This window comes from Xenopus laevis, chromosome 7L (genome assembly GCF_017654675.1).
Source record: "Xenopus laevis strain J_2021 chromosome 7L, Xenopus_laevis_v10.1, whole genome shotgun sequence".
Classification (NCBI taxonomy): Eukaryota; Metazoa; Chordata; class Amphibia; order Anura; family Pipidae; genus Xenopus; species Xenopus laevis.
In genome coordinates, this window is record NC_054383.1 from 107,833,850 (window position 1) to 107,848,170 (window position 14,321).

Here is a 14,321-nt window from a genome sequence, read left to right on the forward strand (position 1 = left end):
ATTTTATATTTGTCATCATGTTTTGTTATAGATCCCATGTGAATTAAAACACTTGGGTCAAATTGAAAATTCGAATTTCCGAGTTTTTTTTATGGCCAAAACTGTCCAATTCGACTAGGGAGTTATTCAACTTCCATTCGAGTTTTTTAAAAAAAAAATGTAATTTAATTTTCAAGATTCATCATACACTGGACCTTTAAGAAATCAAATTCGACTATTCGCCACCTAAAACCTGCCAAATTGCTGTTTAAGTCAGTGGGAAACATCCAGAGATCAATTTTTAGTTGTTTGCAGCCTTCTTGAACGAGTTTTCCATGAATCGAGATTTTTAAAATTCAAATTGAATTCGATTAGGACTTTTGGGTCTATTCCATTCATCCGAGATTAATACATTTTGATTGGTCGAATTTATGGGAGTTTAGGGAGTTTTTAAAAACTCACATGATTTAGAAATTCAACCTTTGAAAAATGTGCCTCATAGTTACCATTTGTTATGGGTTCTTCTCTAATTTTGTTAATACTGTGCTGTAGCCAGGACTTTTTATAATTTTGTCGCACTTTCCTTTACTTATATTTATATATTTATTCTTTAGAAAGTCACAGAAGGACATCAGGATAAACTAGAAAAGCAGCACTGGGCTATGAACAAGTTGCAGAAGCATCAAGAGCACATCCTTAGGTTTGCTACGTGGGCCCTGGAAAGTGACAACAACACAGCCTTGTTGCTTTCAAAGAAACTGGTAAAATGACTTTGCTTTTAGCTTTGACGTAGCAATTAGTAAATGGCCCTGTTGGGTGATTCAAACAGCTTCTGTCTTGGAATATCCCCATGCAGTCGCCAGCAGTTATATTACCTGGCTGAGCAACCGTCGTGTTTATGTACATCCTAAATTATTGCATTTTCGTCTTATCCATAGATACATTTTCAGTTGCATCGTGCTCTAAAAGTTATTGTTGATCCGGTTGAGTCTTTGGGTGATTTAAAGTTCCAGTGGGACGCTGATACCTGGACAAAACATGCAGAGTTTTTTGGTAAGAAACTGAACAATTTTCCTCTTTCTCGTTCATACATTCAGCAGACCAATTACTGAACTGTCTTGTGTCAAAGTTCCTGTTCTGTTTTAGTGTTACAGACATAGTGATTAATAAATGGCCCTTTCTCTCTTAGAATAACTCAGTTGCCAGTACTTATTACCTGGTTAAGTGATACGCATGCCTTCATCTTGCTTGCTACCAACTACTAAGCCAAAACAATCCTTTCGGGTTTATTTAAAGGGTATCTATGGTCAAATATAATCTTTCCTAGGCTTTGGGGAATGATTATAAGGTTATCATATAGTTGTTTTTTTTTTTACGGGTTTGATGCTATAATAGCTGTTATCTTGTCTGTCAGTGTATTCCCCCACAATCTGCTCAGTTCAGTTGTAAAGAAAACCTTTACAAGCGGCCATCTCATTTGCCTAACCCGCCCACCTACTAATGTAAAAACAGTAGGCGGTTATTTTTACAGATACAATTTTCAGAAGCACACACAGCTTGAGGGGGAGAGTGGGGGAAGTCTAGCACAAGCAATGAAATAACCTTACAGTGACAATGCAGAACAGCACATTACTTGTTTTTTATTCCCACTACACTGTTACCAAATCAGCGCAATCTCCCTGCGCTTGCTGCAATGCTAGGATGGCACAGTCAGAAAAAGCAGGAAGCATTGCAGGCAAGGTAACGGCTATTATAGCATCAAAACCTTAAAAAAATAAATAAATATTGCATTTCAATTACAAATAACTGCATTCTGAACTGTTACAATTTGCTACATTTAATTGACACATTTAGTTGATACATTCCTCCATTGTATCGTTGGAATACTTGCAACTTTTGTATCAATTCTAACGGCTGCCTTTAAAGGGGGCCCGTCACTCAAAAAAAATATTCAAAATCCTATTTTATAACATCAGTCAAGCAAAATTAACTTTACTTACACTATATAAATTATTTGAATCTTGTTTCCTTTAGTCTGGGAATTCATTACTATAGCAAGCAGGCAGGAGCCATTTTGTGGACACTGTTATTAAGGCAAGCCTTGTATCATCTCAGAATCTTGTTTGTGCACCAGAATGGGGGACCTGATGTCCATCCCCATGCCCTGGCTACACAATTAAATAGTAAAGAGAACGGGGGAATGTGGGGAGAGCAGTGACATCTGGGAAGTGCTGAATGGAAAGTGAAAGTAATTGCCCAAGGATAGAGGAGTGGCAGACAATATTTGATTGACAGCTGAGATTTTCAAATGAGCTTACAACAGCTATGAATGCTTTAATAAAAAAATCGAAATTGGATTGGATTTCATGTTTAATTTGAAAAGGACTTTTATTATACAGCTCTTTGTGTCTGGGTGACAGATCCACTTTAATGAACCCCCTCCCCCATGGCTGTTTTAGAAAGACATAAGGTGAAAAATGAAACTTTACACTTCAATATTAGAAAACCGGTCATGCATAGAAAATCATGTTGGGTGAACTATCTGAAAACACCTGAACTTAAAAAGAAAGTGTTTAAAGGTGTACAAGCGCTTTAAATCAAAGCATTTCAAATGTCTTTATTTCATATCGGTAACTGCAGCCTTGATTACATCTTACAGGTAAAATCGTATCTGACAAAACAGGTGTTCTTCAGTCGTCTTCTGGATCGTTGGCAGCCCAGTCTATAAATTCTGCATCATCTCAGGTGCTGGCTCCTCTTACTAACTTTAATCCAATGGTACAGAATCGAGCAAGGCCTGGTGCTTCCCTCAATCAAGCATCCCCAGCCAGAGCTGGTACAGCTGGCAACTTCATCCAGCCCATGCAGGTTTGGATTACAGGATGGGGATATTTAACAGAGAAAAAAACAACAATTTAAATAAAAAGATACCCTGTTCAGCCTAACACTGACCCCTTAGAAATTGCTGGTGCTGAAGGCATTCTGTGTAATTTTGTATTCATATTGCAATATTTACCTATGCATCACTGTACAGCAGAACAGCAAGTTAATAGTAGTTATTTAAATAATACAAATAAATATAAAGTACAGCTACATCAAAGCTAAAGAGTGAAGTGTCCTAACAACAAGGCCTTAAAACATCTACTAGGGAGGTTTGCATTACTGTCAGTAGCTGGTGCTGAGGTTGATTTGGGCACTTTTCTGAGAGGCCAAACATCCCATGTGCCTGCAACCTTATGCTGAATGTTAAAGGGGAACTATGGAGAAAATTAGAATTGAATATAACCTTCATCAAGTTTATGTTCACTATTCCTCTCTCAGCATCTGTTTCTCTTTATTCTGTCTTCATGTAGCAGTTGGGTTTCAGATATTCATTGACAGTTAGATCCAATATATCTTATAGGGGGCTCCTTTTGCCTAGAAGATGTATTAGAGCTCACTCTATTAAAATCACCAGACATAATGTCTCTCTACGTGCAGAATTTGTGCAAAAGGCAGTTATTTTTTTCGATTTTGTTTCTACTGGAATCCGTTATTTCTATGAGCTCTAATACATCTGCTAGGAAAGGAAACCCCCCTATAAGAGATATTGGATCTAAATGTCAATGACTGTCTGACACCCAACTGCTGCATGAAGACAGAATGAAGAGAAACAGATGCTGAGAGAGGAATAACGAAGATAAATTATTTCTGAAATGATGCAGAATATTGAATTGATTGTATTTACAAAGTTTCTTATTTTAGTATGATGAAGCTTATATTAAATTTCCATTTTCGTGATTGTTCCAGATTAAGTTTCTTCATTTCCCGCAGTGGCTGCCTACAGAGTAGCAAGTAATGTGGCAGAGCGAATCACACGTCTAAGCCAACCCACTCCCTGATGCTAATACTTGACATGCTGAGATTAAATTGCCAAAAAGCTATATACATATGGAGCCCCTCTCAAAAGGTTACCTGTTGGTTTTCATTAAGGCTTATATATTACCTCTTTAGTTTGGTGATAAATCACCTCTTTATCTTATTATATCTTTGCCTTTAACATACTGATGCTGGATAGATTTATGTTCTGATATTTCACTGTTATTTCTGTTATCATTTCACTCTATGGCACCATCTGTCATTTCCTTGTAATTGATTATAGCGATATGGATCTAAAATGGAGTCAAAACTTGCGACACTCGAGTGTCCTTCAAGATTTCACTGCCTGCTAACTGATGGGCTTGTTAACCCACTGATATATTCATTGTTTCTTTCATTTGGGAACGTACAACATCATTTTAATGTCTGTTATCTTGACATCAGGATTTTTTTTTTTTATTCCACTTGCAGCAAATGGATGATTTTGGCTCTTCTGCAGGTATGTACATATAATAGTTCATGTTTAGATGTTGTACAAGTACACTCGTAATGTATCACATTGCTTTAGTAAGGAAGTCTTTCAGGTGCAAGCCAAATTCATGATATGGAACGGACAACCCACGCATCTTCCAAATCTTCCAACCATATACATTATTGTCCTCCATGCACAACTATATGTTCCGCTAGGCCAATGGCATGTGTTGGAGTGGAGTGCTGTTTTTTCTCCTAACATATATGAGAAGGTGAACCACCGCTTTAAAGGGATACTGTCATGGGAAAGCATGTTGTTGTTGTTTTTTTTTCCCAGAATGCATCAGTTAATAGTGCTGCTCCAGCAGAATTCTGCACTGAAATCTATTTCTCAAACGAGCAAACAGATTTTATATTTTATAATTTTGAAATCTGACATGGGGATAAACATATTGTCAGTTTCCCAGCTGCCCCCAGTCATATGGCTTGTGCTCTGATAAACTTCAGTCACTATTTACTGTACTGCAAATATGGGTGATATCACCCCTCCCCCTCTCAGCATCCTAACAACAGAACAATGAGAAGGTAACCAGATAGCAACTCCTTAACACAAGATAACAGCTGCCTGTTCAATATAAGAGCCTGCATTCGATGGTAAAAAAAACAAGTCCAACGGCAACACTTTAAGTTACATTGAGTAGGAAAAACAGCCTGCCAGAAAGCAGTTTCATCCTAAAGTGCTGGCTCTTTCTGAAAGCACATGACCAGGCAAAATTACCTGAGATGGCGCCTACAGACCAATATTACAACTAAAAAAAATACCCTTATTGGTTCAGGAATGATTCATTTTAGTGAATTATTTGCAGTGTAAACAGTGTAATTTAGAAATAAAAATGACACCATAAAAAAAAAAAAATATATATATATATATATATATATATATCACACTTAAATGTTTCTGCTCATCTAAAACCGTTAACTATTAGTCAAAGATAACATAATTGAACACAAAATGCAGTTTTTAAATGAAGGTTTACGTTATTAAGGGAGAAAAAAAACTCCAAATCTACCTGGGCCTGTGTGAAAAAGTGATTGCCCCCCTTGTTAAAAAATAACTTAACTGTGGTTTATCACACCTGAGTTCAATTTCAAAGGTTATAAAGCCATTTCTAAAGCTTTGGGACTCCAGCGAACCACAGTGAGAGCCATTATCCACGAATGGCAAAAACATGGAACAGTGGTGAACCTTCCCAGGAGTGGCCGGCCGACCAAAATTACCCGAAGAGCGCAGAGACAACTCATCCGAGAGGCCACAAAAGACCCCAGGACAACATCTAAAGAACTGCAGGCCTCACTTGCCTTAATTAAGGTCAGTTTTCACGACTCCACCATAAGAAAAACGGCCTGCATGGCAGATTTCCAAGGCGCAAACCACTTTTAAGCAAAAAGAACATTAAGGCTCGTCTCAATTTTTCTAAAAAACATCTCAATGATTGCCAAGACTTTTGGGAAAATACCTTGTGGACCGACGAGACAAAAGTTGAACTTTTTGGAAGGTGCGTCTCCCGTTACATCTGGCGTAAAAGTAACACAGCATTTCAGAAAAAGAACATCATACCAACAGTAAAATATGGTGGTGGTAGTGTGATGGTCTGGGGTTGTTTTGCTGCTTCAGGACCTGGAAGACTTGCTGTGATAGATGGAACCATGAATTCTACTGTCTACCAAAAAATCCTGAAGGAGAATGTCCGGCCATCTGTTCGTCAACTTAAGCTGAAGCGATCTTGGGTGCTGCAGCAGGACAATGACCCAAAACACACCAGCAAATCCACCTCTGAAGACTTTGGAGTGGCCTAGTCAAAGTCCTGACCTGAATCCTATTGAGATGTTGTGGCATGACCTTAAAAAGGCGGTTCATGCTAGAAAACCCTCAAATAAAGCTGAATTACAACAATTCTGCAAAGATGAGTGGGCCAAAATTCCTCCAGAGCGCTGTAAAAGACTCGTTGCAAGTTATCGCAAACGCTTGATTGCAGTTATTGCTGCTAAGGGTGGCCCAACCAGTTATTAGGTTCAGGGGGCAATTACTTTTTCACACAGGTTTGGATTACTTTTCTCCCTAAATAATAAAAACCCTCATTTAAAAACTGCATTTTGTGTTTACTTGTGTTATCTTTGACTAATAGTTAAATGTGTTTGATGATCAGAAACATTTTGTGTGACAAACATGCAAAAGAATAAGAAATCAGGAAGGGGGCAAATAGTTTTTCACACCACTGTATGTGTGTGTGTGTGTGTGTGTGTGTGTGTGTGTATATATATATATATATATATATATATATATATATATATATATATATATATATATATATATATATATATATATATATATATATATAGTCAAACACAAGAGTCCTCTGCACTCAACCCATTATCTATATATATATATATATATATATATATATATACACTTGACTATGTATATCTTTTACAGTTATTTTGTTTGCTCTGATGCCTTTATTTTCTTTGTATATTTTTCCCAATTCATTTTAGAGGGAGTATCTTCTGGATTTGATACACTCATTGGCCAGAAAAGGTATGTTTAGAAGTCAAATTTTGCTGTAATATAAAGTAGATAAAACTTTAAAAGAGCAAAACAGGAACCCTCCTCCATACCATTTTATTTAACTTTTTTTTTTTTTGGTTGCAGAGGGCGTAGTTCCGAAGGGGGTGTAAATGAACTTTTAAAGAAAGTTCCTCGTGTCAGCTTAGAGCGCTTGGATGTGGACCTTAATCCTGACACTCAGCCACCAGTCTTCAAAGTTTTCCCAGGAAATACAAATGAAGATTATAATTTAATTGTAATTGAGAGGGGGAATCTTCCTGGAGAAGCAGTTGTGAAGGTAAAAATTGTGAAAATATTGTGTTTAAATTAAGCGACTACATTTTAAAGGTAGAATGCAGTAGAAAATATACAAGTACAAAAAGCATTTCTTTTGAAATCGAAAACTTGAATAGAATTTGCTTATTTTCTGTCAATTTGGAGGTGTATAGTCCAATAGATAGATGAGCGTACGTAAATTTTTACACTTCAGAAATTCTGAATTGTTATGAGTAACCGGAATGTCAAGGCAAAGGTAGTTCTTTCACAGCCTAGGCCTAGCTAACAAATAAGACCACAGTCTTGGTTACCCTGCCTTCTCCAACTTTGTGGTGACTAGGGATGCACCAAATCCTGGATTCGGGTTGGGATTCTGCCTTTTTCAGCAGGCTTCGGATTTTGCTGAATCCTTCTGCCCGGCCGAACCAAATCCTAATTTGCATATGCAAATTAGGGACGGGAAAGGGAAATCACTTAACTTTGTCACAAAACAGGAAAGTTAACAATGTTTCCCCCTTCCCATCCCCAATTTGCATATGCAAATTTGGGTTCGGTATTCGGCCGAATCTTTTGTGAAGAATTTGGGGATTCGGCCGAATCCACAATAGTGGATTCGGTGCATCCCTAGTGTTGTCCCGGGAATAGAAAAAATATAGGTAGACATGATTGGGACAACTCCACCTCTCCTTATTTCATTTTCTTGCTATTTCACTCTATGGATTTAGCTGATTTGGGAACTAATTTATCCTATGAAAGTATCTATGGTCACAAATTAATTTACTATTTATAAACAACAATCAATTGGGAGTATTTAATTGTTGGCACTGCACTTTATTTATAATTAATTAGAAGCTATTGGATTATTTCTAGTTATCATATTTAAGTACTTTATAAAGTTACTACACTTCAGGGAGAATTGATTAATTCTATTTATTGGCACTGCACTTTACACCACATCAATGGATTAAGCAGGATATTGGAATAATTGAGTTATTCATATCAGCACTTTAACCTGTATATAGAATTTTTTAAGGCATTCATCAATTGAGTTGTCAATTTGAATATAAATTAATTGATCGAATGGCACATGCACTTTAATAGGAATTCTGGAATTACTTAAGGTTGGTCACAGATTGCTGATAATTTATTGAATTCTTCTAACTCCGGTGGTGGTTGATTTTGAAAATATAACCGAGAACTTATTTGGAAGATTTTTTAGTACTTGATGGAAGAGGGGTTCTTTTCTTTCACTGGATTTTAATTATTGAGCTACTGACCAAATCAGACCTCTGTTCTAATCAAGTGGATACATTGGAAGTTATACATTAAGGGAAAAAATTGCCGTAGTACTGGAACATTGTTATTTTTAAGTCTTAATATCTTTGGCCTCCTTTATATTACAAATTGATTTACAAGGTGCTCTTGGTGATTTTTTCAGTAGTACATTTTAACAGGACATTAACTGTAAAATAGGACTTTTAACTGTAAAATTGAAATGGTGTCACTTTTCATTTGAAACTGTTCTTGAATTTTCTTTCGTTTAGGAAGAAGCCATGGAAACGGGCATCCCTATCCCTACAACTGACCGCTCTGAAAAGTCTTTGGTCATTCGCCCAGACGGCTTGACAGAAACTCTGCCTCCTGCAATCCGCCCGCCTAGTGCAGCTAGTGATGCGGCTTCCTCTGATTTTAAAGGAGTGAGCAGCGGTGGATTATATGAAGGGGTCAGTGGTGCCCGTTGTAAAGTGTGTCAGAAGGAAGGAGTGCTGCTCACATGTGGCCAGTGTAGAAGCCTTTTCCACAGAGACTGCCACCTACCATCAGTCATGGAAATTACAAGGTAGAATAAATTCTGCAGAAGTAATATCGTCATAGTACAGAATGTTTCTCTCCCAGCTTATATGTCAAGCAAATAACTCTGTAGTGTTGGTTTATGTTTAATGCACCAAGTTGTAAGCTACAGCTAGCTGTTTTGTTTTTGGGGGCAGGGGGTGGAGGTTGCTCACTAAAAGGGATGTAAAGAAACACGGCTTTTGGTAATGCTCTGTCTCAGTTACTGGACCTGTTATCCAGAACGCTCGGGAGCTGAGGCGTTCCGGATATCGGATATTTCCGTAATTTGGATCCTCATACCTTAAAGGGGTGGTTCACCGTTGTGGTAACTTTTAGTTATGTATAATTCCTAGCTACCTTGCACTTAGTCTTCATTATTTATATGTAATACTTTTTGAGTTATTTGCCCTTTTCTTCTGAACCTTTCCAGCTTTCAAATGTTCAAATCTTAAAACAAATGCTCTGTTAGACTACAAATGTATTGCTATTGCTTCTTTTTAATACTCATCTTTCTCTTCAGGCCTTTCCTATTCATATTCCAGTCTCTTATTTAAGTCAGTGCATGGTTGCTAGGGTAATTTGGACCCTAGCAACCAGATTGATGAAATTGCAAATTGGAGAGGTGCTGGGTAAAAAGCTAAATAACCCAAAAACCACATATAAAAAAAATTAAAACCAATTGCAAATTGTCTCAAAATATCACATTCTACATCATACTAAAAGTACATTTAAAAGTTAAACAACCCCTTTAAGTCTACTAGAAAATCATGTAAACATTAAATAAACCCAATAGGCTGGTTTTGCTTCCAATAAGGATTAATTATATCTTAGTACAAGCTACTGTTATTATTACGGAGAAAAAGGAAATTTGTAAAAATCTGAATTATTTTTATGAAATGGGAGGCGCAGTTTCCATAATTTGGAGCTTTCCGGATAACGGATCCCATAATTGTATTTATAAGATTACATTCATGTCTCTGTTTCTGCATGTGGAGGTTATTGCTGCCTATCCAGAATGCAAAAACACAGTATAGCTTTTTGGATTTTAAATGTTATTTAAGTGCCAAACCTTTTGTTTGAGATGTACGTTCAAGCGCTTCTATGTTCTCTTCACAGTGGAGTGTGGAAGTGCATGTTATGCCAGGATCTCACCTCCAAAAATGATCAACCACCTGTAGATTCCAGTCGTCTGTCTCCATCTGATCAGAAGGTTTGTAGGTCCTGCTTTCGTTTAATGCCAGTAACCATTTTGGAACAAGATAAAAAATAAGTGGATTGATTAAAAAAAATCTAATTCCGTGTGTCACAGATCTTCAAGTATTTCAATAAACGTGTTTAAATTGTAAGCAATGTTGTCTGTTTTGCAGAAATGTGAACGTCTGTTGTTGGAAATGCTTTGTCATGAGCCTTGCCGGCCTTTCCACAGGTTATCCTCGGGTTCGGTAAGTCCTATTTTTTCTTTTTATCCATTTGTCATTATTTTTGCTTTAGAAGAAAAATGTGGTTTCTTCATAGAACATAGTCTGTTTTAAACCTAAACGGAGGCAGAAAAATATGTGGAATTGCCTTTTTTAAAAGGTTTTTATTTTGCGTTTTGAAACAAACAACATACTTAATAACAGATAATGTAAGCATTGGTGATGAAAAGTGCAGTTGGTCACGCAGGACCACAACATATCAGATTAAGGCATCAAGGTACACAATTGGAGCATAAAGTCTGCCACGTATTAGGTTAATGTGAGTATTACATGTTACTTCCAAGTCTCACAGGATTTGAGCGCGCTTATATAGGACTCAATTCGCTGAAAAATTAATAGTTATATTACATATATGTTCTCTCATATACATGTATTTATTGAGACTCTGGGTCTACTTCGGGACAGAGCTCCAACCAGGGTTCCCAGATTTTTCCTAATTTTTCTGGGCACTGTCTGGCTATGTATGTTATCTCGATAGTGTCAGGAACAAATACCTGCCCTGGTTAACTAATTGCTCGCAGTAGTTGGTCACAGTAGTTGCTCGCAGTAGTTACAGTAGTTGCTCGCAGTAGTTGCCCGCAGTAGTTACAATTGAAACCAACAGAGATAGAGAACAGAAAAAGCAACTTCCTGTAACTAATCACGAAATCAAGTTGTTACTATTAGTAATTGGTTTACCTAACTTAGAGGTGACTTTTATATATAGATATATAGATATATAGAAATATAGAAATATATAGATATATAGATATATATATATATATATATATATATATATAAAAAAATATATATAATTTTACATTTTTTCATTCGTAATCAAGCTGCACATTTTAATTAGCTTTCATTTTCTGTAACAGGACAACGATCCTATGATTGACCTAACACTTATTCGTGCCAAACTGCAGCAGAAGCGATCCCCTTCCTATATCACACCTGAAGCTTTTGTTAGAGACGTGTGGGTGATGTTCAGAAACGTGAGCAAACTTGCAGAGGTCGGGCAGCATTTTTTATTCAATGTATTGCATGTTAAGTATAGATGTTATCCCTTACATGTACTCTCATGTTAAACATAGTATTTCAAATCAAATATGTTTTCTCTATGTTCTCTCTTTCTTTATTTGTAAATTAAACTGTTTACAGGTTATCTTGCCTGGTCATGTGCTTTTTTAGAAAGAGCCAGCACTTTAGGATGGAACTGCTTTCTGGCAGGCTGTTGTTTCTCCTACTCAATGTAACTGAATGTGTCGCAGTGGGACCTGGATTTTACTATTGAGTGCTGTTCTTAGATCTACCAGGCAGCTGTTACCTTGTGTTAGGGGACTATCTGGTTACCTTCCCATTGTTCTGATGGTGGGGGGGGTGATGTCACTCCAAATTGCAGTAAAGAGTGTCTGAAGTTTATTAGAGCACAAGTCACATAACTGGGGGCACCTTAGCAATATTAGCAAATGCGTTTTGAAGAAGAAAAAAGTTTTCCCATGACAGTATCCCTTAAACTAGGGATGTAGTCTAGAAATTTTGTACCTTATGTTTTGGGTTTGTGTACCAGCCCAAGGCAACCACAGCCCTTTAGCAGTAAAGATCTGTGTCTCCAGAGATGCCCCAGTAGCTCCCCATCTTCTTTTCTGCTGATTCACTGCACATGCTCTGTGTTGCTGTCACTTACTGAGCTTTGCTATGATTGGTTAGATGTATTACATGCTAAAATATTTATTCCAGGTCATTCTAAATCCTGTGATGATATGGGATTGTTTTGGGGACATGTATTCCTTTTATTTAGTTGGGGAGGCCCATTCATCCGATAGTCCGAATTTATCTCAATGTTTTATGAAAACAACTCCGACCAAATTCGCACTGGTTTATTCTCCTTATAATTGTTTGCGGGGAAAAAACCCATAAAAAAAAAAACGTGAAAAAAACCCAAATTGTATAAATTTTTTGGATTTACTACCCGAAAACTCAGATTTTTTTTTTTTTTTTTTTCTAATTCAGACTTTTTACATCCTTTGGGGTATAATAAATCCCGAAATTTTTCTGGGTTTTGGCATTCGGACGTTAGTAAATAACCTCCTTAATGTGTGTTTTTCCTCAGGACAAAGCGGTGGTACAGTCGATCATTGAGCTGCAGTCTTTCTTCGAAGCAAGACTCAACCATCTTTTTGGAGACCGCAAGTTCTCCTGTCTCCTGAGGGATTTTTTAAGCGAGTCTGAGCAGCAAAGCGGTACACAAAGAAGTTCCCCAATGAGCACAACCAGCGAGAGCCTATCATCTGTCAGAAACAACACTGGGCAGGATTAAGAAAACAGGACTGTCTATTCTAATGGTTTCAGTCAAGAGGATGTGTTTGTTTTATTTCACATTGTTGGGTCTGTGCACATGACAAATTCCAGTAAATATGTTTCCTGCTCCTCTTCCGACTCCTTGGTTCTGTTTGGATATTAAATATGCATCCTAAGGATTGGGAGGAACATTAATATTGACAAGTGCTGTACAAAATAGTAAGGTTAAAAAGGTCTGAATTTCTCGAACACCTTTTAAAAAAGAAATGTCTTTCATTTTGTGATATCGTTCACCACATTATTTTATTTTTGGTTATGTATAATAATGCATCTTCTTCCCAAAAGGCTACTAATGCATTATGGCAAGGTTTATGCAATGGTTCTATCTTGCAATATGACACTTTTATAAAGGGGGCTTCCTTTATTTTGTTGTGCACCAGTTTGCATTACTCTATGTATTAAAGGATGAAAATAGACGTCGACCATGAAATTCTCTGAAAGATGCAGCAAAAAATGTGCGTGGTATAAGCCATTTTAAAACATTAAGTCGCAAATGTAGTGTTGCTTTGGGTAAATGCGTCGTGGATGTGGAAGTATTTTTCAAATAATTTGGTGAAGTCCATTTTCGCCCTTTGACATGTTTGCAGATATGGGACCCGTTATCCAGAATGATCGGGAGCTGGGGATCATGAATATTTCCATAATTTGGATTTTCATACCTTAAATCTACTAGAAATTTATGTAAACATTAAACCCAATAGGCTGGTTTTGCCTCCAATAAGGATTCATTATATCTTAGTTTGGATCAAGTACAAGGTAATGTTTTATTATTACGGAGAAAAAGGAAATAATTTTTAGAAATTTGGATTATTTGGAAAAAGTGGTCTATGGGAGACTGGAATTCTGTAATTTGGAGCTTTCTGGATAACTGGTTTCCAGATAATGGATCTCATACCTGTATATTACAGATTCTAGAAAGCGGGGGCACTTCAAGTCCCAGAATCCTTCATTTCACAATGGAGCAAGGAGAGATAGGGGTACACTGTGAACCTAAGGGAATGGTTTATAGGAGTATATCAGGCTTTCCTTTCAATTTGTTGAGTCAAGAATGTCTGTGTAAAAAACATACATACATTTAGATTTATTTTGGGAAGTTCAGACCGCGTATATGCACCGTTTCTATATAAACCCGAATGAATGAGCTTATGTCAAAAAAACGGGGGTTTATTTTCCCTTTGTTGTTGACTCTTTGGGCCCAAAGGAGTCTTTCTTTTTGAAAATGGTTTGTATAAATGTTCTCACTAACTTTATAGATTTGGAGAAATGCCAAACCAATGCCCCCCCCCCGGTGATACAATTTACTTGAGCTGGGCGTATGTAGCCATCTTGATTAGGTGCTGGGAATGTGTGGGGAAACTAGACCAATATGGGGGTTGTTCACCTTTCAAACACTTTTTTTCTGTTCAGTTCTTTTCAGATTGTTCCCCAGAAATGAATTACTTTCCATTTGTTTGTTTTTACTGTTTTTTTCAAAATCTAAG

The 14,321-nt window shown here is 37.0% G+C and overlaps 1 protein-coding gene across 4 annotated transcripts in view; it reads left to right on the forward strand.

Moving 5' to 3' along the window:
- The window catches only part of trim28.L (tripartite motif containing 28 L homeolog), a 34,970-nt gene extending 21,714 nt beyond the window's left edge, over positions 1–13,256 (forward strand). For 2 of the 4 annotated variants that reach the window (XM_018224636.2, XM_018224637.2), the window contains exons 7-17: positions 594–740; positions 918–1,032; positions 2,639–2,847; positions 4,309–4,336; positions 6,862–6,904; positions 7,019–7,211; positions 8,734–9,029; positions 10,139–10,232; positions 10,390–10,464; positions 11,358–11,492; positions 12,593–13,256. In XM_018224636.2, coding sequence (XP_018080125.1) covers positions 594–740; positions 918–1,032; positions 2,639–2,847; positions 4,309–4,336; positions 6,862–6,904; positions 7,019–7,211; positions 8,734–9,029; positions 10,139–10,232; positions 10,390–10,464; positions 11,358–11,492; positions 12,593–12,799 — 1,542 coding nt within the window. In that variant the 3' untranslated portion in view covers positions 12,800–13,256. 4 annotated transcript variants of the gene reach the window in all.
- Positions 13,257–14,321: the final 1,065 nt, after the last annotated feature.